This window comes from Malaclemys terrapin, chromosome 4 (assembly GCF_027887155.1).
Source record: "Malaclemys terrapin pileata isolate rMalTer1 chromosome 4, rMalTer1.hap1, whole genome shotgun sequence".
Classification (NCBI taxonomy): Eukaryota; Metazoa; Chordata; order Testudines; family Emydidae; genus Malaclemys; species Malaclemys terrapin.
Window position 1 is genome coordinate 30,566,281 of NC_071508.1, and position 25,191 is coordinate 30,591,471.

Below are 25,191 nucleotides of genomic sequence, written 5' to 3' on the forward strand. Positions count from 1 at the left end.
GCATGAGTGCTCTGTGCCTAGCACCTCTTAAGAATGTGGTGTGTTTTTTTTTTTTTTTTTTTTGTGCCAATATCAACCCTGTTCTTGCCAGATTCTGTGAGCAGGGTCTGCCTCTAGCTCACAGCCTGATTTTGCTTTGTATCAGCAAAGCTTTGACCACTACTTTAGTCCAGGCCTCAGATCAGGCCTCTGATACAAGGGCTTATGTTTCAGGCCTTCTTTCTACTATACACAGCACCAACAGACCCTATCTAAACATACAAGATGAAGCTCACTCTCCTCTATTGTGCCTGAAGGCTGTGAAACCATGGCAGTGGTGCATAAATCATTGTATTCACTCCATATGCCTACACCTAGTGGGAGTTCAAAATGTCCAAGCAGACTTCTTGGGCAGAAAATGACTGGAACAATATGACTGTTTCATGAAAACATCAGTTGTTCTCTACCTCTTCAGCAACTGGTGGATACTTGTGATGGAACTCTTGCCCACTAGGAAAAACATCAAATATTACTCCCTGTCCTGGAACAAAAAAAGGTCTCTCTAAGATGCATTTCTCCTAGATTGGAGCAGTGTCTGTCTCTAAACATTTCCCCCAATAATTCTCAGCTCTTACGTGATTTAAAAGATCCAGAGAGGCAGGCAAGAGTACTGGTTACATCAGCGTTTCTAAGACAGCATTGGTATACTGACCTGCCAGAGCTCTCATGGGAACCACGTGTCACCATCCTATCTCAGGCACACAGTTGAATTCTTCTTCATAGTTTCCCTATGGGTGTGCCACTGTAGGTGTGCGTGTGCCCCCATGCTGCCAATCAGAGAATTTCAGTAGCAGTTTGTCCCGCACATGTGGCTCCTCGCCCGCCAAGAGGCTAGTCAGCATGCAATGGCATTTCCCTCTCAGTTCCTTCTCAACCTCCCCTACTAGAGACAAAGCTGAGAGCTGTCCATTCACTGATCGTTAACTCCCCATAGTTTTGCAAATTTAGCTTCACTTGAAGCTTTTTTTTCTGTAAGTTCCTTGAGTTTTTTTTAGTTGGCCTTGCTGGGAAAAAAAGAAAAGAAGAAAATGTTTGCCTCCAGCCAACTCTATTGGGGGAGGAGCGGGGACCCCCTGGACAAAGTGTGGTTGGTGCCAGGAGCTTAAAATCCAGGTCCATGAAGGACAGAGAATTGAGGGGCTTAAACTCCTGCTCATGGACTTGGCCCTTCAATCCTCAGAGTCCAGCAAGAGCTATCACCACAACCTTCTATGTCAGAGGCAGGTTATTCCAAGGGGATGAGCCATCACTTGAGGTCTCTCCCTAACCTGGCACCGCTCTCCCTACTCCCGGCACCGGTCGGACCACTCCCGGCACCAGTCGCCCCGCCTTTATTACTGAAGGGTGACGACTTCTCCCGCTTGGAGGCAGAATTCAGCCCCTCACCCGGACAGCAACATGATTGGGCTCCAGGGGGTGTGTCCGCGGCACTGGTGCTGGCCTGGCAGCAGGGCCAGTGGCCGACCCAATGACCTTATTGGAATACCTGGGGCATTCCCGTCATGCTGTTGCCCCACTCCCGCCAGCCCTCGGTTGCTCTGTCGGACAGGCCGAAGTCAGCATCTACTGCACTGATGGCACCGGGTTCGGTGCAGGATGCTGCGGTAGCTGCCACGGGTGAGGAGCCAGTACCCACCCCAAGGCCGCCCTTCCCAGTGGATGAGGACACCGCCGGACTTCCCCCAGTGGTCCAATCATCATCATCATCATCATCATCATGTGGGTCTCAAGGCGAAGGAGATGGAGGAGCAGACGGAGACATTGTTTAATGTGCTCTTAGCGTCCATTCCAGCCCACATCGCACTCCTGAGGAGGTCCTGAAAATTGCCAGGACCATCCTGCCCACCTCTAAGAGGGTGGGAACAAAGTACTGCGGAAGGGTTCGAGTATTTATACACCCTTCTAAGTTCCCTGTAAGCAGCCTATTTAGCGCCGCGCAGGTGCTCAGGGAATCCGCCCGGCTGGGACCTGCCGGGGGAGGGGCAGCCTGAACCCAGCCCCAGCCTGGACCTGCTGCAGCCAGGGTGCCCTTCCCCCAGCCCTGGACCTGCCTGGGGAGGGGCAGCCTGAACCTAGCCCCGGCCCAAACCTGCTGAGGGGGGCGCCTATCCCAGGGCCACAGCCCTGGAGCTGCTGCGGCAAGGAGAGGTGCCTGTCCCCCACAGCCCAGGTGCTGCTGTGGGAAGAGAGAGCTGGGGGGACTCCTCTCACTGCCGTAGCCCCAGAGCACCCTCCTGCACCCCAAACCCCTCATCCCCAGCTGGAGCCCCTAACCCTCTGCCCCAGCCCTGAGCCCCTCATCCCCAGCTTGACCCCAGAGTCTGCACCCCCAGCTGGAGCTCTCACCCCCTGCACCCCAACCCTCTGCCCCCGCTCTGAGCCCCTCATTTCTGGTCCCACTCCAGAGCCCGCATCCCCAACCGGAGCCCTCACACCCCTGCCCCCCTGCCCCAGCCATGAGCCCTCCCCCACACTCCAAACCCCTCGGCCCCACCCCCACCACATGAAATTTTGTTATGTGCACCAATATGAAGGTGATGCGGCCAACGAGAGGGATAAACAGGGGCCCACCAGTTCCATCCCTAAGAATAAGGAGGCCAAGAGGCTGGATTTGTTTAGATGCAAGATTTATTCTATGGCCAGCCTCCAGTTTCGGGTGGGGAACACCAGGCTCTCTTGGGTCACTATAACTTTAACTTGTGGGTCTCTCTCCTCAAGTTCAAGGACTCCATGTCTCAGGAGACAGTCCAGAGTTCGCAACTCTGGTGGAGGAGGGTACTGTAGCGGCTCGATGCTCACTCCAAATGGTCTGGGGCACAGCCAATTCAGCTGCCCGGGTGGTACCCTTAGCAGTGGTTGTGCGCCACAGTTCCTGGCTTCAGACTGCCAGACTGTCCCAGGAAATGCAGGCCTCTATTCAGGACCTCGCGTTTCACAATGTTGGCCTTTTTTCCGACCAAACCGATGCGCGACTGTATGGCCTAAAAGACACGCAGGCAACCCTCTGCTCTCTGGGGATGCACACTCCTCAGGCGTTGAGACAGCCGTTCCGGTCTCCTCTGCCACCTCGACAGTGGCAGCCTTGACAAGGGCCTGCAAGGAAAAGGGACATCGAGTTTGGCCGCTACCACCCTTGATCGTCCCGATCTCCTGTGCAGCCTGCCCAGGCAAAGCACAGGGGGGCCAGGAGCGCTCGTTTTCAGGGTACACTTGGGAGCAACGCACCAGCCACCTGCCCGGATCCTTCCTGCCTTTTCCTCAACCGCCTTTTACCCTACCGCTCAGCCTGGTTGCCGGTTATGTCAGACTGCTGCATCCTGGACATAATAGCTCGGGACTATACCCTGCAATTTTTGGCCATCCCTCCCTTCCTCCCCCCCCCCGTCTCTCTTCAGGGACCCTTCTCATGAGCAACTCCTTGTTCAGGAGGTCGAGAAGCTCCTGGGCTTGGGAGCTGTGGAGGAGGTTACTCGGGACATGCAAGGAAGAGGATTCTACTCCCATTACTTCCTAATCCCGAAGGCCAAAGGGGGCCTCAGACCCATTCTGGACCTGTATAGCTTCAACAAGTCTCTCAAGAAGTTGAAGTTCCGCATGGTCTCCCTGGCCTCCATCATCCCTTCTTGGGATCCAGGGGACTTGTACGCCACTCTCGACTTAAAGGATGCTTACTTTCATGTCTCCATATTCCCGGGACACAGACATTTCCTGCATTTCATAGTGGCTGGCTGCCACTTCCAGTTCACGGCACTACCCTTTGGCCTGTCTTCGGCCCCCAGGGTGTTCACGAAATGCGTGGCACCGGTAGTAGCTTACCTGAGGTGTAGAGAGGTCCAAATCTTTCTGTATCTCGACGACTGGCTCATCAGGGGCAGATCTCTGGAGCAGGTGCAAAGTAGCCTCAGTCTGGTGAGTTCCACCTGCAGCGACCTGGGCCTGTTAACAAACATGAGACGACCATGTTAATGCCAGTCCAAAGCATAGAGTTCATCGGAGCGGTTTTTGATTCCACGCGAGCCGGGGCCCCTTCCTTCCGGAAGCGCGGTTTCAGCCCATGGTGGACTTGAGTTCCCACATAAAGAGCAACCGGCACCACAGCCCACACATGCCTGCAACTGATGGGTCAATGGATGTGTGAACGTACGTGGTCAGCCATGCCCAACTTCATCTGAGACCTCTGCAAGCATGGCTGGCCTCAGTCTGCATCCCCAGCTGGCACCCCTGGAGCAAGCGGTCCCGGTGCTGAGCCACATCCTCTTGTCTCTGGGCTGGTGGTGGGATCCCAAGTCGGTGCTGCAAGGAGTTCCCTTCGCGTCCCCATCTCCGTTGCTCACCCTGGTCTCGGCCGCCTCGGATATGGGCTGGGGAGACCATATCCCAGGGCCACTGGCTACTAGCACTTCATATCAATGTTGGGAGCTCAGAGCAGTTCGCCTGGCCTGTCAGGCTTTCTTGCCCCACCTGAAGGGCAAGGCATGGTGCAGGTCTTGATGGACAATACTGCAGCAATGTATTACATTAACAGGCAGGCAGCACCAGATCTTCGGCCCTTTGTCGGGAAGCACTCAGCCTTTGGGACATTTGTGTGTAGCACACCATATATCTGTAGCCACCCACGTTTCCGGAACCAGGAACATCCTGGCATATCACCCCATCAGGACCTTCTTGTCTCTCCACGAATGGTTGCTCCATCTGGAGGTGGTCAGCCTAATCTTCTGCAGGTGGGGGACTCCCCACGTGGAGCTGTTTGCGTCCCGGCAGAACAGGAAGTGCCACGTGTTCTGTTCTCTGCAGGGCAGGGACAAGGGCTCCCTGTCGGACTCCTTCCTGATCCCGCGGTCGGGAGCACTGATGTATGCCTTCCCGCAGGTGCCGTTAATCCACAAGGTTCTGCTAAAGGTGAAGCAAGACAAAGCGACAGTCATCCTCATAGCCCCACTGTGGCTTCATCAACACTGATTCGGCATGCTGCTGAGTCTTTCGGACGCTGCCTCTTCGGCAAAACCATGGCAATCTGCCGCATTCAAACCTGGCGGCGCTCCACTTGACAGCCTGGTTACTGTGTGGTTAAGTGGGGATGAGCGGCGTTTTTCCACTGGTGTCCAGCAGGTCCTGCTGGGCAGCATGAAACCAGGGCTACCTACGTGGCAAAGTGGAAGTGGTTCATGTGTTGGGCCTCAGATAATCACATTCATGTGGAAGAGGCCCCGCTGAAAGACATCCTGGGCTATTTGCTGCACCATAAGCTCCAGAGTCTGTCACTGTCTTCGGTCAGGGTACACCTGGTGTCCATTTCAGCGTTCAACCCTCTGCTTCAAGGCAGGTCGGTCTTCGCCCATCCCATGATGGCGTAGTTCCTGAAAGGTCTGGCGTGCCTTTACCCGCATATCATAGAATCATAGAATATCAGGGTTGGAAGGGACCTCAGAAGGTCATATAGTCCAATCCCCTGCTCAAAGTAGGACCAATCCCCAGACAGATTTTTTTACCCCAGTTTCCTAAATGGCCCCCTCAAGGATTGAACTCACAAACCTGGGTTTCTCCCATGACCATATCGTTTAGGGGGAATTCTGACTTGCAGGCGTTCAGTCATAATCCCTCAGATGGTAGCTTCGCCCCATTGGCTCCTCAGCCAAGCACATACACCAAATGTCTGAACCTGCGGTTCCTCTCGTACTGAGCAGGATTACTATTGCAATAACACATCATCAGTAGGGTAAAACTAACCTGTCTCATGACGATCTAAACCCAGTTCACGTTCCCTATTAGTGGGTGAACAATCCAACGCTTGGTGAATTCTGCTTCACAATGATAGGAAGAGCCGACATCGAAGGATCAAAAAGCAACGTTGCTATGAACGCTTGGCCACCACAAGCCAGTTATCCCTGTGGTAACTTTCTGACACCTCCTGCTTTAAAACCCAAAAAGTCAGAAGGATCGTGAGGCCCCCGCTTTCACAGTCTGTAGTCATACTGAAAATCAAGATCAAGCAAGCTTTTGCCCTTCTGCTCCATGGGAGGTTTCTATCCTCCATGAGTTCACCTTAGGACACCTGCGTTACGGTTTGACAGGTGTACCGCCCCAGTCAAACTCCCCACCTGACACTGTCCCCGGAGCGGGTCATGGCCAGCATTCCCTGAGAGCTTGGAGCCAGAAGCGAGAGTCCCTCGGGGCTAGCCCCCCCACACCTCACCAGGTAAGTGAAAAACCTGTTCTCACTTGGGACCTGAATCTTGTGCTGTCAAGGCTCATGGGGGCCCCCGTCTGAGCCATTGGCTTCCTGCTCCCTCCTGCTTTTCTCATGGAAGGTCTCCCTTTTTAGTCGCTATATCTTCAGCCTGTAGGGTATCCGAGATCAGGGCGCTCATGTCAGAACCGCCTTATACGATCTTCTATTAGGACATGGTCCAGCTGTGTCCGCATCTGATCTTTCTGCCAGTTCCATACTGGTCAAGATATATCCTTTGTCCAAAGCCTCATGCGACGGATGAGGAACGCAGGCTGCATACCCTGGACATCAGAAGGGCTCTGTCCATCTATAGATAGAATGAAGCCGTTCCATAAGTCTACACGGTTATTTGTTGCTGTCACAGACACGATGAAGAGTTGCCTAGCGTCTACCCAGAGAATCTCGTCCTGGACCACGGCCTCCATCCGCTACTGTTATGAGCTGGCAAAGGTGCACCTGACGGCGATCATGATGGCTCCCTCAACTAGGGTGCAGGTGTCTTCGGCAGCCTTCTTCGCTCAAGTGCCAATCCAAGAAATTTGTTGAGCCATGACCTGGTCATCTGTCCACACATTCGCTTCGCACTATGCACTGATCCAGAAAGCTCAAGGTGATGCTGGTTTCGGCAGAGCAGTGCTCCAATCTGCAAGACTGTGAACTCTGTATTTTAAAAAGCAACAGAGAGTCCTGTGGCACCTTTAAGACTAACAGATGTATTGGAACATAAGCTTTCGTGGGTGAATTCCCACTTCGTCGGATGCATGTAATGGAAATTTCCAGGGGCAGGTATAAATATGCTGGCAAGAATCAGTCTGGAGATAACGAGGTTAGTTCAATCAGGGTGGGTGAGGTCCTCTGCTAGCAGTTGAAGTGTGAACACCAAGGGAGGAGAAACTGCTTCTGTAGTTGGCTAGCCATTCACAGTCTTTGTTTAATCCTGATCTGATGGTGTCAAATTTGCAAATGAACTGAAACTCAGCAGTTTCTCTTTGGAGTCTAGACCTGAAGGTTGTTTGCTGTAAGATGGCTACCTTTACAGTATTTTAAAGAAGCCTTACTTAGGGCTCAGGAACAAACCATCCCGAAGTGCAGAAAGAATAGCAAATACGGCAGGCAACCAGCTTGGCTTAACAGTGAAATCTTCGGTGAGCTTAAACTCAAAAAGGAAGCTTACAAGAACTAGAAATTTGGACAGATAACTAGGGAGGAGTATAAAAATATTGCTAGAGCATGCAGGGGTGTAATCAGGAAGGCCAAGGAAGGCACAGTTGGAGTTGCAGCTAGCAAGGGATGTGAAGAGTAACAAGAAGGGTTTCTACAGGTATGTTAGCAACAGAAGAAGGTCAGGGAAAGTGTGGGACCCTTACCGAATGGGGGAGGCAACATAGTGACAGATGATGTGGAAAAAGCTGAAGTACTCAATGCTTTTTTTGCCTCAGTCTTCACAGACAAGGTCAGCTCCCAGACTGCTGCACTGGGCAATACAGTATGGGGAGGAGGTGAGCAGCCCTCAGTGGTGAAAGAACAGGTTAAGGACTATTTAGAAAAACTGGATGTGCACAAGTCCATGGGTCCAGATCTAATACATCCAAGGGTGCTGAGGGAGTTGGCTGATGTGATTGCAGAGCCATTGGCCATTATCTTTGAAAATTTGTGGCAATCGGGGGAGGTCCCGGATGATTGGAAAAAGGCAAATACAGTGCCCATATTTTAAAAAGGGAAGAAAGAGAACCCGGACTACAGACGGTCAGCCTCACTTCAGTCCCCGGCAAAATTATGGAGCAGGTCCTCATGGAATCCATTTTGAAGCACTTTGAGGATAGGAAGGTGATCAGGAACAGTCAACATGGATTCACCAAGGGCAAGTCATGCCTGACCAACCTGATTGCTTCTATGATGAGATAACTGGCTCTGTGGATATGCGGAAAGTGGTGGATGTGATATATCTTGATTTTAGCAAAGCTTTTGATACGGTCTCCCACAGTATTCTTGCCAACAAGTTAAAAAAAGTATGGATTGGATGAATAGACTATAAAGTGGATAGAAAGCTGGCTAGATTGTCGGGCTCAACAAGTAGTGATCAATGGCTCGATGTCTAGTTGGCAGCTGGTATCAAGCAGAGTGCCCCAGGGGTCAGTCCTGGGACTGGTTTTGTTCAACATCTTTATTAATGATCTGGATCATAGGATTAATTGCACCCTCAGCAAGTTCGCAGTTGACACTTCGCTTGGGGGAGAGGTAGATTCGCTGGAGGGTAGGGATAGGGTCCAGGGTCACCTAGACAAATTGGAGGATTGAGCCCAAAGAAATCTGATGAGGTTCAACAAGGACAAGTGCAGAGTCTTGCACTTAGGAAGGAAGAATTCCATGCATGGCTACAGGCTGGGGACCGACTGGCTAAGCAGCAGTTCCCCAGAAAAGGACCTGGGGATTACAATGGACGAGAAGCTGGATATGAGTCAGCAGTGTGCCCTTGTTGGCAAGAAGGCCAACGGCATATTGGGCTGTATTAGTAGGAGCATTGCCAGCAGATTGAGGGAAGTGATTATTCCCTCACTACAGAAGGGATGTGGACAATTTGGAGAGAGTCCAGTGGAGGGCAACGAAAATGATTTAGGGGGCTGGGGTACATGACTTACAAGGAGAGGCTGAGGGAACTGGGGTTATTTAGTCTGCGGAAGAGAAGAGTGAGGAGGGATTTGATAGCAGCCTTCAATTACCTGAAGTGATGGCAGATTGTATATTAGGAAACCCAATTTCACTAGGAGGGTGGTGAAGCACTGGAATGGGTTACCTAGGGAGGTGGTGGAATCTCCCTCCTTAGAGGTTTTTAAGGCCTGGCTTGACAAAGCCTTGGCTGGGATGATTTAGTTGGTGCTGGTCCTGCTTTGAGCGGGGGATTGGACTAGATGACCTCCTGAGGTCTCTTCCAACCCTAATATTCTATGATTCTAACTCCAAGCCCACTTCTGAGGATTCTGCTTGTAAGTCACCTACACTGGAATCGACATGAGCAAGCACTCGAAGAAGAAAAAACTGTTCTTTGAGATGTTGCTCATGTCCATTCCATTACCCGCCCTCCTGTCCCTCTGTTGGAGTTATCGAGAAGAAGAAACTGAGAGGGCGGAGGGCCGGCGGCACCTTATAAACCATGAAATGAACGCGGCACTCCAGAGGGCACCACAGCTAGCCCTACGGATACTGCTAACGTAAACGTCTCTGACCGCACATATGGGTGCGTGCAGACCTACAATGGAATGGAAATGAGCAAGACATCACAAAGAACAATGTTTAAGAAAAGGTGGGTAACCATTTTTTCCAGTCAGTTTCGCATATAGACAAATCCTAAATCACTTAGATACCTTTTGAAGATCATGCTTCTTCTTCGAGTGATTGTTCACGTCCATTACACATTAGGTGTACGCACGCCGCGTGCACGGACGTCGGAAACTTTTTCCCTTAGCGGCTCCCGTCGGGCCGGCAGGGCCCCCTCCTTCCCGCCAGAGCGGCGCCCCACTCCAGGGTATATATATCCCTGCCGACCCGACCCCTCCAGTTCCTTCTTACCGTCAGTGGCGGCGTTGGAACAACTCTGTCTCTCGTCTGAGAGTGTCCCTTAGCATAGTCATTAGTGTTATTTAGCAAACAGTTATCAGTTATTTAGTAGTAGTGTTGAGCTTAGTAGTTAACAGCTCATTAGGTACTTAAAGTTCCTGCTGTAGTTGTTTGGTCAACCCCGGCACCGGCCCTGGTCGGCGGGGCATGCCGCACGCCCAAGGCTTCAAGGCTTGTGCCACGTGCCGCAAGCCTATGCCATTGAGTGACCCCCACGACTCGTGTCTCCGCTGCCTGGGGGAAGCTCACCAGAAAGAGCGCTGCAAGATCTGCAGGGCCTTTAAGCCCAGAACTAAGAAAGAAAGAGATTTTCGCCTCAAGCAGCTGCTCATGGAGACGGCGTTGCAGCCCTCCACTTCGGCGGCACCGTCTGCCTCAGAGCGGAGCGCCCCGGCATCGGTGCGGGAACCGGCGCCGACGGGTCACCCGAAGCCCACGGCACCAACCCAACGGGGGCATGGACGTCACCAGTCGTCTTCGCCGGCAAAATCGAAGGGCCAACCCAAGGCCCGAGGACGCTCCCCGCATAAGAGGGCGGCGCCGGTGAAGACCTCGAGTGCGCCTAAGGCCGGCACAGCCCCGGCACAGACCCCGGTAGTGGCTCCGGCGCCGAAAGGCCCATCGAGCCCCGGGATAGGCGCGTCGAGTGAGGATGAAGGGCTGGAGGAGCTCTTGGAACAGCCCTCCACTCCGGACACATTTGAGGCAGCTAAGGACCTCATTGCATTGTCCGTGGAGGCCCCTACACGTACTGAGGACGCTCCGCCGAAGCTGCCACAGAGAGGCAAGCCGGCGATGGTGCGCCCATCACGGTCGCCGTCTCGGCACCGTTCAGGGCACCGGTCCCGGTCGAGCTCCGCCTCGGTGGACTCCCGGTTGCCCTCAGCACAGAAAGCACCGCAGCAGTCGGGCTTCAGCAAGCGGTCGGCACCAACTCAGCAACCAAGCACGAGTCGGCACCGCGAGGCGTCGGCGGTACGTTACCTGAGGCCGACCAGCCGTAGTCGTTCCCGGTCCCGCGATCACCGGTACCGATCCAGGTCCAGGTCGGCGAGACGCTGCTCCAGGTACTGGTCACGGAGGCGCTACTCCCCAAACCCAGACCGGCACCGTCCTACGGCTCCGCCGTGGCCTTCCAGGTCACCGTCCGTGGTCTCGGAGACTGACTCGGGACGGTACGGCGGGTATGCCCATAGGGCGCAGGCTAGCAGGGACTACGAAGCCTGTGGCCATCCCCAGTGGGGCCAACCAAGCCAATGGACATTCTGGACACCCTGGGCCTATCACCAGCAAGGGCCCCCATCTAGGGCCTCGAGATCCGGGCCCTCAAGGTACCGATCCCGCTCCCCGCGGTACCGCCCGCCATCGCATAAGGAGGCAACGGTCTCTAGACCGCAGGAGCGGGAGGGAGTGGACTCGGCACCGAGCACGGTACCGTCCCAGTCCCATACTGTGGGTCAGGCCCCAGAGGAGCAACCAGTCGATGCCGGGTTGCAGGAAGAGGAGGATGGGCAGAAGGCCCCGACCTCTTCCTCCTCGCCGGACGAGGCAGTAGCGGGCATGACGGTGTCTGGCCCTCCCCCGATTGACCATCGGGCGCACCAAGACCTGCTTCGTCGGGTAGCCCTCAATCTGGGCTTGCAGGCGGAGGAGACGGTAGAACAGGAGGACCCCATGGTCGATATCCTGAGCCCGGCGGGGCCCTCCAGAGTCGCTCTCCCGATTATACGGACAGTCCAGTCCAACTATAAGACGGTGTGGCAAACGCCGGCCTCCAGTGCACCAACTGCAAGAGGCGTGGAGAGGAAATACTTCGCCCCATCTAGAGGATTTGACTTCCTCTTTTTACACCCGTCTCCTTGTTCGCTGGTGGTCTCGGCGGTCAACGAGCGAGAGCGTCATGGCCAGCAAGCTCCTGCGCCCAAGGGCAAGGAAGCTAAGCGATTAGACTTGTTCGGGAGGAAAGTCTATTCATCTGGGGGCCTTCAGCTGAGGATCACTAATCAGCAAGCGATTCTAAATAGACACAATTTTAACACTTGGGCATCAGCCTCCACGTTTAAGGACTCCCTACCACCTGACGCGCATCCTGAGTTCACGGCCCTGGTGGACGAGGGGATGGCGGTGGCCAAGACCTCTTTGCAGGCCTCCCTCGACTCAGCCGACGCAGCGGCTAGAACTATCGTGTCGGGGTAGCGATGAGGCGTTCGGCATGGTTACAGGCTTCAGGCCTTCCGCCAGAGGTGCAGACCACACTGCAGGACCTCCCGTTTGAAGGTTCGGGCTTGTTCTCTGACCAAACGGACGCCAGGCTACATAGCCTTAAGGACTCGCGAGCAACCCTTAAGTCGTTGGGTATGCATACCCCGGTGACACAGCGCAAGCCCTTTAAACCTCAGGCACCTCAGAGGCAGTACCACCCTCGCCCTTGGCACGAACCGTACCGCCGTCGTGGCAGGGATAACAGGCGGAGATGTAACAATACGCCTAACCAGGGCCAAGGTCACGGCCAGGGCAAGCCGCAGCCAGGGAACAAACCAGGCTTTTGAAGCTACGCCCGAGGACAGCGTACCACATTCCATACCAGATCCTCCTCCAAGTTTCAAGGACCGCCTGTCCCATTTCTACCGGGCATGGTTGCGCATAACATCGGACCGTTGGGTCCTGCGCACAGTGAAGGCGGGCTATACCCTCCAGTTTTCCTCTCCCCCTCCCTGCCATCCCCCTTCCCCGTCCCTCTTCAGGGACCCCTCTCACGAGCAACTTCTCATGCAGGAGGTACAGACCCTTCTCGCAGCAGGAGCAGTGGAAGAGGTCCCACCGGACCTAAGGGGAAAAGGATTCTACTCCAGATACTTCCTGATTCCCAAGGCAAAAGGGGGCCTCCGTCCTATCTTGGACCTGCGCGACCTAAACAAGTTTCTGATCAGAGCGCGCTTCTGTATGGTCTCCCTTGGAACTATTATCCCATCCCTGGATCCGGGGGATTGGTACGCTGCCCTCGATATGAAAGATGCCTACTTTCACATCGCTATCAATCCCGCCCACAGGCGGTTCCTGCGCTTCATTATCAACCAGCGCCATTTCCAATTTACGGTCCTGCCTTTTGGCATGGCACTAGCACCACGAGTATTCACGAAATGCATGTCCGTGGTAGCAGCCTTCCTTCGGAAGAGAAGGATGTGTGTGTTCCCATACTTGGACGACTGGCTTCTCGCGGGCAGGACGGAGGCCGAGGTCCGATCTCACGTGACGCTGGCCTTGCAGATGTTCGACAGACTCGGCCTCCGGGTCAATGTGCCCAAGTCCACGTTAGTCCCCACACAGAGACTGGACTTCATAGGTGCGACCCTGGACTCGGTAACCGCGCGGGCAAGCCTCCCAGAGTCACGGTTCCTGGTAATTCAGAGGGCCGTAAGCTCAGTCCAAAAATTCCCCACGACAACGGCAAGGTGTTGCATGCAGCTCCTGGGACACATGGCAGCTTGCACACATGTGGTCAGACATGCCCGCCTAAGGCTCCGGCCTTTACAGTTGTGGTTTGCCCAAACGTACCGCCCCAACAGAGACCCATTGGATCGAGTGGTGACGATCCCAGATCAGGTGTTGGGCTCGCTCCGCTGGTGGCTCGATCAACAGCAGGTCTGCGAAGGGATCCCCTTTGCTGCCCCACAGCCCACTCTGACGTTAGTAACGGATGCATCGGACCTGGGTTGGGGGGCGCATCTGGGGGAACTGCAGACCCAAGGGCTGTGGTCTAGAGAAGACAAACTGCTTCACATCAATCTGAAGGAGCTAAGAGCGGTTCGCCTCGCCTGTCAGACCTTCCACGCCACCTTAGAAGGTCACAGCATGGCAGTCCTGACGGACAACACTACCGCCATGTTCTATATAAACAAGCAGGGCGGGTCCCGGTCTTCTCCCCTCTGTCGCGAGGCACTCCAATTATGGGACTTTTGTATAGCCCATGCGATCCACCTCATCGCAACGTATCTTCCGGGGATCCAAAACGGCTTAGCGGATCGCCTCAGCCGATCCTACCGAATGCACGAATGGACGTGAGGCGAGACGTCCTGCATTCAATCTTCCAGAGGTGGGGCTTTCCCCGGGTGGATCTGTTCGCCACCAAGGACAACAGTCAATGCCCTCAGTTCTGCTCATTCCAGAACCTCAGCCCGGGATCATTAGCAGATGCCTTTACGATCTCATGGGGAGGGAGCCTGAGGTATGCCTTCCCTCCGTTCCTGCTCATACACAAGGTCCTCCTCAAGACCCGCAGGGACAGGGCGACAGTTATACTCATCGCCCTGGCCTGGCCACGCCAGCATTGGTTCACGACCCTGCTGGAATTGTCCATAGCCGACCCGATCACCCTCCCCCTCCATCGCAACCTAGTCACACAAGACAAGGGTCGCCTGCTCCACCCGAACCTGTCTTCGCTACATCTCACGGCGTGGTATCTCTCTGGCTGAACGATGCAGAACACAGGTGCTCTCACCAGGTTCAACAAATCCTCCTTAGTAGTAGGAAGCCCTCTACGAGAGCGACCTACCTGGCCAAATGGAAAAGGTTCTCCCACTGGTGCGAGCCTCAGCACGTACAGCCCTTGCAGGCCTCAGTTCCGTCGATCCTGGACTACTTACTGCACCTCAAGCATCAAGGGCTTGTGCCCGCCTCGATTAGAGTGCATTTAGCCGCCATTTCGGCTTTCCATCCGGGAGAGTTGGGAGTGTCAGTGTTCTCCAACACCACAGTGGCCCGATTCCTCAAGGGGCTGGAGAGGGTGTTTCCCTACTCGCGCCCGCCTGTCCCTGTGTGGAGTCTGAACCTAGTCCTAACAAAGCTCATGGGACCCCCCTTTCAACCCCTAGCCACTTGCTCCCTCATGCACCTCTCGTGGAAGGTGGCGTTTCTCGTGGCCATCACATCGGCCAGGAGGGTATCGGAATTGAGGGCCCTCACTTCAGAACCCCCTTATACAGTTTTTCATAAGGATAAGGTGCAGCTGAGGCTGCACCCCAAATTCCTTCCGAAAGTGGTATCACAGTTTCACATGGGACAGGACATTTGTCTAGTGGTGTTCTTCCCTAAACCCCATACGGACCCTCATCACCGCAGCCTGCATACCCTTGATGTTCGAAGGGCATTGGCATTCTACCTGGAACAGACCAGGTCATTCCGCAGAACACCTCAGCTGTTCATTGCCATTGCGGAACGTATGAAAGGCTTGCCTATCTCGACACAGCGCTTGTCGGCATGGATTGTGCATTGTATACGCACGTGTTATGAGCTCGCCAATGTTCCGGCCCCAGAGATCCGGGCCCACTCGACTAGGGCCCAAGCGTCCTCAACGGCCTTCTTGGCGCAGGTCCCTATCCAGGAGATCTGTAAGGCGGCCACCTGGTCGTCCGTGCATACGTTCACAGCCCACTACGCGATCCATCATCAGAGCAGAGAGGACGCGATGGTCGGACGGGCTGTGCTACAGTCAGTTGTACCTTGACTCCTACCCACCTCCAATGGTAAGCTTGGGAATCACCTAATGTGTAATGGACGTGAACAATCACTCGAAGAAGAAAGAACGGTTACTTACCTTCTGTAACTGTTGTTCTTCGAGATGTGTTGTTCACGTCCATTACACTTCCCACCCTCCTTCCCCTCTGTCGGAGTCTCCGGCAAGAAGGAACCGGAGGGGTCGGGTCGCCAGGGATATATATACCCTGGAGCGGGGCGCCGCTCTGGCGGGAAGGAGGGGGCCCTGCCGGCCCGACGGGAGCCGCTAAGGGAAAAAGTTTCCGACATCCGTGCACGCGGCACGCATACACCTAATGTGTAATGGACGTGAACAACACATCTCGAAGAACAACAGTTACAGAAGGTAAGTAACCGTTCTTTTTCATGTATAATCTCTGAGATAAAGTTTCTGAAAATTCATGAGTAGACTTAAAACTTTAAATATTGGAGTATGTTTTAGTGACATCTGACAATCTGGAAATGCCTATATGTAATTGCAGATATCGTTCTGGTGGAGGAAAATCCCCAAATCAGCTGACTGTGAATGAGCTTCGGTTGTTTGTAAGACAGCTGTATGCGCTACCCTGTGTCCTCAGTCAGACTCCATTACTGAAGGTAACTTTGAGAGCTCTAAAGAGGACGGGGAGGAACTAAAACACTTAAAGATAGCAATAAAATGTTCTTAAGACTGCATTCAGTTGAACAGCTAGTCTAGAACAGGAATTCACAAGTGGAAGGACTCGTGTTCTGTTTAGTGTTGCTGATACACTATTTATGAAAATATTCTAAATCTCAAGGTATTAAGAAGAGGATGAGCATTTCAAGGTAAATTTTCCTCGTGCATTCCTTGCATCTTACACTATGCCTACACTATAGTTGGTTGGCATAACTTATGTCACCCAGGGGTGTGAATATACCACCCCCGACTGACATAAGTTAAATCAGCATAAGCACTTGTGTGAACGAGCTATGTTGCCAGTATAGCTCCTGCTGTTCGCAGGAGTGGTTTTTTTTTATGCTGATGGAGAGCGCCTTTCAGCATAGAGTGTCTTCACCACACATTCTGCAGTGGCACCGCTGTTTTAGTACACCTGTGCCGCTGCAACATTGTACATATAGACATGGCCTTAGTGAGGTGTTTGCCAGTAAATTCTACTAGCAGTGCTTTAACTAACAGAACAGCCAAGATTGCAGTGCTGTTGGGTATAGGAACTTTAAGCTTTGCCAATGGATTTCTCCTTTTGTTTTAATAGTTGCTGTTGTGTGTTTCAGGATCTTCTTAATCGTGTGGAAGCTTTCCAACAGCATAGCCAAAAACTTCTCTCTGAAGAAATGCCCAGTGCTGCAGAACTGCAGGAGCTATTGAATGTCAGCTTTGAGTTTGATGTTGATCTTCCACAGCTAGCAGAACTGCGGATCCGTCTGGAGCAGGCACGCTGGCTGGAAGATGTACAGCAAGCTTGCTTGGATCAAAGCTCCCTTACTCTGGATGATATGAGACGACTCATAGACTCAGGCGTTGGACTAACTCCTCATTCAGCAGTTGAGAAAGCAATGGCTAAACTGCAAGAACTTCTTACTTTGTCTGAACACTGGGATGACAAGGCCAGAAATCTGATAAAGGCCAGGTAGACGCTGAATCTTAGAGTTTGGGAATAGGTGCAATTAGTGTTGCATCTTTCATTTGGTAACCCAAAAAGCAGGCAGTTCACATGTGGTCCTGATCTTCTTGCCTTTGTTTTTCTCTTCATTTTTATGAGTGCATGAATATACTAATGTGTCATTACTTAGTTTGTATCAGGTAGTGCATGGAACTTTGTAATATTGGATGATGTGTAGACAAACAATTCCATGCTGCTTATATATATCTTACATGGACAAATGAAGGGAGGGGAAGATGGAAAGGACCTGTAAAAACAGTTGAAGGTTCAGATCAATTCAATTGTTTACTCCGCCATCAGTATTTCAGATCTTAGTGCTTTTCTACACAATAAAGCTAAAATGTGAATTATAAGCTAAGATGTGAATTTAAACCAGTGTGGTTCTACTGGTATCAGTCCCCCATGTAGACATTCTTACACCGGAATAATAGGGGCTTTTTTGATTTTAGCTTACGTTACTTAAGACAGGAGGTAAGCTAAACCAAAAAAACCCACTATTATACTGGAATAAGAGTATCCGAGGCTAGGTCTACACTACCCGCCTGAATCATAGATTCATAGATTATAGGACTGGAAGGGACCTCGAGAGGTCATCGAGTCCAGTCCCCTGCCCGCATGGCAGGACCAAATACTGTCTAGACCATCCCTGATAGACATTTATCTAACCTAATCGGCGGGTAGAAATCGATCTCTCAGGGATCGAATTATCGCGTCTCGTCGGGACGCGACAATCGATCCCCGAATCGACGCTCTTACTCCACCAGCGGAGGTGGGAGTAAGCACCGTCGACAGGGAGCCATGGAGGTCGATTTTGCCGCCGTCCTCACAGCGGGGTAAGTCGGCTCCGATACGTCGAATTCAGCTACGCTATTCGCGTACCTGAATTTGCGTATCTTAAATCGACACCCCACCCCCCCACCCCGGTAGTGAAGACCTGCCCCAAGTGGGGTGGTTTATACTTCTATAGTTGTAATTATATCAGTATAAATGGTAAAACTCTCCCATTTAGACAAGGCCTAAGGATGAAGAGAGGAGGAATTGAGATGGAATACCTCCTCACTGTGACAAAAGGATGCTACTGGGCGTTTCACCCTCAATATAAAGGAAGAAATAACATTTGTTATGTTCATTAAGATGTAATTGAAAGCTGTATGCTAAGTGCAGATTCTATGAGACCAGAATTTGGCTCCCAGATCCTTGGCTTCATATTTATTTAAACACCAGAGCATTTCTTACCACTCTTGTACTGGTCACATTGTTTATTATTTAAGACAAATGTGATGGTAAAGCACAAACTACAGAATAAGTTTGTCTTGATCCCACAAAAAATCAGAGCTATAGGTGAAATTGTGCCTGTAAGCAACAAAACTAAGTTATGAATTGCAGAATATACAGTATGTAATAGCATCATGACAAATAAATATTTTTTCCTGAAGCCCCTACTATTAGCTGACAGGTTTGAGTTAAGGGTGAATCTGCTGTATCTCTAAAAATTTCCTGCCTTTGGAACTTTCTGACAGATGCTTAGGCTCTCATTCAAAGGTTTATGGAATTTTAAATTTATGTTAAATCTCCCTCATGGAAATGTATAATCACTATAAAATAAAAACCCAAATTTTCCTGATTGGTCACCGCAACTCTGATGAGAAGAAAAAGGATGCATGTAGTACACTACTTTTTCTTTTAAACCACTTTGGACCCTCTTTTCAAAATATATAAGGCACTCCAGAATCAAACAGCAGCTTTTTGAGTAAACAAGGTTCTAACACCTTCGTTTGCTACAGTGACTTTACTCTCTTCATTCTTTTTAGCTGAAGGTGAACAACAAATTAAAAACCAATGGAGTTAAACATAAATTTGTGCCAGATGGCCCCATTAACCAGGCTGAGTGTGCAAGGCAGCAATCGCCCCAAGATAAGTTTTAAGTCGTCTTAACCAACCAACCATTTTTTTTCTCTCTATGAAATCCTCGTGGAACATACTCAATAATTCAGTACCAGGAAATGTACCAAAATGATTTCACAGGCACTGAAGGACACACATGTGAAATGTTTACATTTTACACAGTTAAAAAAAAATACTGTGGTGAATAACCTCTCCTTAGCTTTCTTTTCAAGTTCTTCAGTATACCTAGCAAAAACCTTTTAGATGCAGGGAAAAAGACACTTTTAAAATGTATCTCTCAAGTTTAGTGGGTATGGTGAACCAAAATCTCAGCTCAGTCCCTTTTTTTTTTTTTTTTTTTTAAGTCAGCTCTGCGACAGGAACTCATATACAGTACTCTGGGTAACTTCGAGTCTTACACCTCTACATTCCTAGCTACAATGATCCAAGTTGGCATTTAAGTCACTGGCTAGTGGTCTCTGTCTACTTTTCCCTAGACTGAGATCCATATTGCTCACCTTTTTCAGGCAAAAAAAACTTTTTTTTTTTTAAAGTGAGAGGAATAAGTCCAGCGGCCCTGTCTCACTTATGTGGTATATGAGATTTGTGGAGGGGCATGGATGTGGGGTGTGGGGTCCTTTTCTTAAATTGTGCCTAGTTTTAGCCTGAATTTAACTATTACAAAAATACCAGGTTTTTTAAATGAATTATTTATAAATCAAAATGTTAACACTCCCAAATGTCACTGCAGTAATGGCTTACTTGATAGCCAATAATTAGGTATTGTGCCATACATTATTATTGTTAAAACCCTAGTCATATTACCAAGACACAAATTCACCGGTAGTTTTGGGCATACCTTCCTCCCTTTGAAACAGCTCCTTGAACAGCATAGTTTTTTAATGGTAAGAATGTAGTCTCATTCTTAGAATTGTGTGTGTGTGTGTGGGGGGGGGGGGGTTCATCCCTAATTCAGTTCAATTTATTTTGTAGTTTGAGATTTCTCACCAGCCTTTGAATAACAAAGCTAAAATGAACTACTTTGTATCACATTTTGAGTAGGCTGTGTGTATCATTTACATAGACCACGACAGTCAGTAAGCAGTCTTGCGGCAGCAGTCAAGGAGATAGAGGAGATTCCTGCCTATCTCCCAAATGGTATTGCTCTGAAAGATGCTGTACAGAAGGCCAAAGATTGGCTACAGGAAGTGGAGGCCCTGCAGGTAGGTAAATTGTTCCTGTTGTTATTCATTTGGGAATATTCATAGATTGATGTCAGTGGACATGTCACTTCACTGACTTTTGCATATGCTAGAAGTATGTGCTTCAATCTTCTTTGAAATTAAGCATGTTGGTTTTGTAACAGTTACTGCCTTAAAACAACTAGTTAAATTATGGACTGATGAATGCTTAATTTTTACTTATATCTCAGGCAGCAGTGGACCTTATGTATATTACTTGAATCTGGAATTAACTTACTGCAATGAATCTATAAAATGAGCTATTGGTAGATAAATAGTGCAAAACATTCCTTCATATATGTCTCTCACAGCCACCAGTTAACAATTATGACACTATATTTTAACACTACTATAGTTTTTGTACCATTATCTAGCCACAAAAAAGCCTTGCTGGTAAAAGCCACATTGCTAAGACTATTTTATTTCTAGCTTACTCTGGTCATTATTTTAACATTAGGTATTGCCTATTATTTTCAGAGATTGCCTGATGACTATTTAAAACAGCATAGTTATACTGTATCTGTGTAGTTTTTTGCTTATGGCCCAGTTATTAAGCTAACATCTAGTTGTAAATATATAATATGCATTATATGCCCAGTGACATCAGAATTCTCACGTGAACTAATTTTGGAATTACTGTGATGATAATAGATAACATGAGCAGCTGTTCATGTCAGATAAAAAGTGAGGTTAAAAAAAAACAAAAACATTTTACACTCCTTTACTCATTTCTAACACTCTTAATATTCCCATTTGTATAGAGAAGGCTTCTCTGACTGGACCTATTTATACATGTATCAGTTAAACATTCTGAAAACAAGTCTGATGGACTCAGTGATAGGAATGAGTCTGGCCCTCAAAAACCTTGTCTGCACTGGAGCTCCCAGGAGTGCTACCAGTGGGCATTTTTGGTAAATGTCCCTAGTGTAGAAATGATATATGAATGGTTTTCCTCTTATCTATTTTATTTTGCATTCACTGTTGAAGTCATGACAGGAATTGGCTGAAACTTCTGTCCTATGAGAAGTAATGTTTTACTTTGGTGATTTTTTGTCCATACTCGATGGCTGTCATTTATTTATACTCTGTCTTTAAAGGAATTGATTGATTTGTGAGTACACTGATAGTGAGCTTCCCAAGCAAATTGAAAGTATGCAGTGTGCTGACAGACCAGAATTTTGGGCTTTCCACCTTAGCCATAGCCTACTATGTGATACTTTATCATAATAGACAAAAATTGCTCCACACAAGAGAAGCATGGCTGTTGGAACTACATTCTGTCTTCTTTGGCTGAACAACTTGTGCAGTGGTTAACAGATTAATATCATGTGATCTGGATGTTTATTCCTTAAGACTATTCAGAAATTGCAGCTAGTTTGGAATGTAGTAGTTGTCTATTGTAGATTCATAGATTTTTAAGGCCAGAAGAGACTATGGTGATCATCTAGTCTCACCTTCAGTAAAACACAGACAATAGAATTTCATCTACTTAACTCTTGTGGTAGAGGGAATTATTTTTCCCTACTGTACTGCTTTATGTACTGTGGTTATACTAAAACATATCATTTAGACAACCAATCTCAGTTTAAAGACCTAAAGCAACAGTGAATTAACCACTTCACATGGGAAACTTTTATTATCTTCAGTGTTAAGAATGTGCATCTTGTTTCCAAATTGAATTTTTCTGACTTCAAATTTCAAGTATTGGATCTTGCTATGCTGTCATCTTCTAAACTTAAAGGGCCTCCTAATATCAGAAACCTTCTTCCACGTGTACATACTTAGAAACTCTCTTCAGTTTTTCAACATCCTTTTTAAAGTGTATACAAGGGATATGTTCTCTTTAAGGGAAAGGATGGTTAAGGCAGTAGCCTGGCTCTTAAACCAAGGTTCAGTTCCCTACTCTGCCACAGACCTTCCTATGACACTGGGCAAGTCGTAATTTTTTTTTTTTTTTTAAAGGGCGCAAGAGATATAGATGCCCAAATCCTGTTGACTTCCCCTGGGAGTTGAGCATCTAACTTTCTTAGGTCTCTTTGAAAATTTTGGCCTTAGTTTCTCTGTGGGCCTTTGTTCTTCTGTAAGATACCGATAACAATACTTCCCAGCCTCAACAGGTATTGTGGGGATAACTAGGTTAAAGATTGTGAGAAGCTCGGCTTCTACAGTAATGGGGGTCAAATAAGTACCTAACAGATAGATTTAGTAGTTTAAAATTGTGGCAAAACTGCTGCTAAAAGCCAAATAATTTTACATCTAAAGTCACATTAGCCTGTAAATTGGAAGATGATCTTGAGTTTGGGGAAAATTGAAGATTGTCTGATAAAGTAGTATGCCAAAATGCAGGAACCCAAAAACTGAGCTGTTTTCAAAGTTACAAAATCCTTCTAATTTTTTTTTGCACATAGGATAAAACAGAGATAGAAGCACAAGAAACCTATATCACTGGACACCCCTCACTGAGTTTAGTGCATGGGTACTGAAAACATATAACATGTGAAATATAATAATTTCTTAGACCTTGTTTTTTAGAATTACAGTCTGGAATTAACGTACTACTGGCACACTATACAGACTCCTGTGCTCTCTCCTCTTCCCCATTGTACCTTGGAATTGTGTGGTATTCTGTTAGCAAAATAAGAGTGCTGCTTCATTCCATTTTTAATGTTTTAAATTATGGATCACTTTCTTCATACCATGTACTAGATCTCAGGGGTAGGGTGGTGCAATGATAGGTATGAGGAAAAAAAAGTGGTAGAGGGCTTTAGCAGCTGTTCAAAATAACTCAGTTTTTAGGTATCAGGGGGTAGCCGTGTTAGTCTGTATCCACAAAAACAACAAGGAGTCAGGTGGCACCTTAAAGACTAACAGATTTATTTGGGCATAAGCTTTCGTGAGTAAAAACCTCACTTCTTCGGATGCATAGAGTGAAAGTTACAGACGCAGGCATTATATACTGACACATGGAGAGCAGGGAGTTACTTCACAAGTGGAGAACCAGTGTTGACAGGGCCAATTCAATCAGGGTGGATGTAGTCCACTCCCAATAATAGATGAGGAGGTGTCAATTCCAGGAGAGGAAAAGCTGCTTCTGTAGTGAGCCAGCCACTCCCAGTCCCTATTCAAGCCCAGATTAATGGTGTTGAATTTGCAAATGAATTTTAGTTCTGCTGTTTCTCTTTGAAGTCTGTTTCTGAAGTTTTTTTGTTCAATGATAGTGACTTTTAAATCTGTAATAGAATGACCAGGGAGATTGAAGTGTTCACTTACTGGCTTGTGTATGTTACCATTCCTGATGTCTGATTTGTGTCCATTTATTCTTTTGCGGAGGGACTGTCCGGTTTGGCCAATGTACATGGCAGAGGGGCATTGCTGGCACATGATGGCATATATGACATTAGTGGATGTGCAGGTGAATGAGCCCCTGATGGTGTGGCTGATGTGGTTGGGTCCTCTGATGCTGTTGCCAGAGTAGATATGGGGACAGAGTAGGCAACGAGGTTTGCTACAGGGATAGGTTCCTGGGTTGGTGTTTCTGTGGTGTGGTGTGTAGTTGCTGGTGAGTATTTGCTTCAGGTTGGGGGGTTGCCTGTAAGCGAGGACTGGCCTGCCTCCCAAGGTCTGTGAGAGTGAGGGATCATTTTCCAGGATAGGTTGTAGATCGTGGATAATGCGCTGGAGAGGTTTTAGCTGGGGGCTGTATGTGATGGCCAGTGGTGTTCTGTTATTGTCCTTGTTGGGCCTGTCCTGTAGTAGGTGATTTCTGGGTACCCGTCTTGCTCTGTCAATCTGTTTCCTCACTTCCCCAGGTGGGTATTGTAGTTTTACGAATGCTTGATAAAGATCTTGTAGGTGTTTGTCTCTGTCTGAGGGATTGGAGCAAATTCGGTTGTATCTTAGGGCTTGGCTGTAGACAATGGATCGTGTGATGTGTCTTGGATGGAAGCTGGAGGAATGTAGGTACGTATAGCGGTCAGTAGGTTTCCGGTATAGGGTGGTGTTTATGTGACCATCACTTATTTGTACTGTAGTGTCCAGGAAGTGGATCTCTTGTGTGGACTGGTCCAGGCTGAGGTTGATGGTGGGGTGGAAATTGTTGAAGTCCAGGTGGAATTCTTCAAGGGCCTCCTTTCCGTGGGTCCATATGATGAAGATGTCATCAATGTAGCGCAAGTAGAGGAGGGGCACTAGGGGACGAGAGCTGAGGAAGCGTTGTTCTAAGTCAGCCATAAAAATGTTGGCATACTGTGGGGCCATGCGGGTACCCATAGCAGTGCCACTGACTTGAAGGTATAAGTTGTCCCCAAATCTGAAGTGGTTGTGGGTGAGGACAAAGTCACAAAGCTCAGCCACCAGGCTTGCTGTGGCCTCATCAGGGATACTGTTCCTGACAGCTTGTAGTCCATCCTCATGTGGAATATTGGTATAAAGTGCTTCTACATCCATGGTGGCCAGGATGGTGTTTTCAGGAAGAACATCAATGCATTGTAGTTTCCTCAGGAAGTCGGTGGTGTCTCGAAGATAGCTGGGAGTGCTGGTAGCATAGGGTCTGAGGAGAAAGTCCAAATAGCCAGATAATCCTGCTGTCAGAGTGCCAATGCCTGAGATGATGGGGCGTCCAGGGTTTCCGGGTTTATGGATCTTGGGTAACAGATAGAATACCCCTGGTCGGGGTTCTGGGGGTGTGTCCATGTAGATTTGTTCCCGTACTGTAGCTGGGAGTTTCTTGAGCAGATGGTGTAGTTTCTTTTGGTATTCCTCAGTGGGATCAGAGGATAGTGGCCTGTAGAATGTGGTCTTGGAGAGTTGCCTGGCAGCCTCCTGTTCATAATCTGACCTGTTCATTATGACTACAGCACCTCCTTTGTCAGCCCCTTTGATGATAATGTCAGAGTTGTTTCTGAGGCTGTGGATGGCATTGCGTTCTGTACGGCTGAGGTTATGGGACAAGTGATGTTGTTTGTCCACAATTTCAGCCTGTGCACGTCTGCGGAAACACTCTATGTAG

The 25,191-nt window shown here is 49.3% G+C and overlaps 1 protein-coding gene across 2 annotated transcripts in view; it reads left to right on the forward strand.

The window, feature by feature from the left end:
* The window catches only part of KDM5B (lysine demethylase 5B), a 201,472-nt gene that overhangs the window by 128,586 nt on the left and 47,695 nt on the right, over positions 1 to 25,191 (forward strand). For both annotated transcript variants that reach the window (XM_054025626.1, XM_054025627.1), the window contains 3 exons: positions 15,898 to 16,012; positions 16,670 to 17,025; positions 20,027 to 20,165. In XM_054025626.1, the coding sequence (XP_053881601.1) occupies positions 15,898 to 16,012; positions 16,670 to 17,025; positions 20,027 to 20,165 (610 nt within the window). The remainder of the gene's footprint in view (positions 1 to 15,897; positions 16,013 to 16,669; positions 17,026 to 20,026; positions 20,166 to 25,191) is intronic.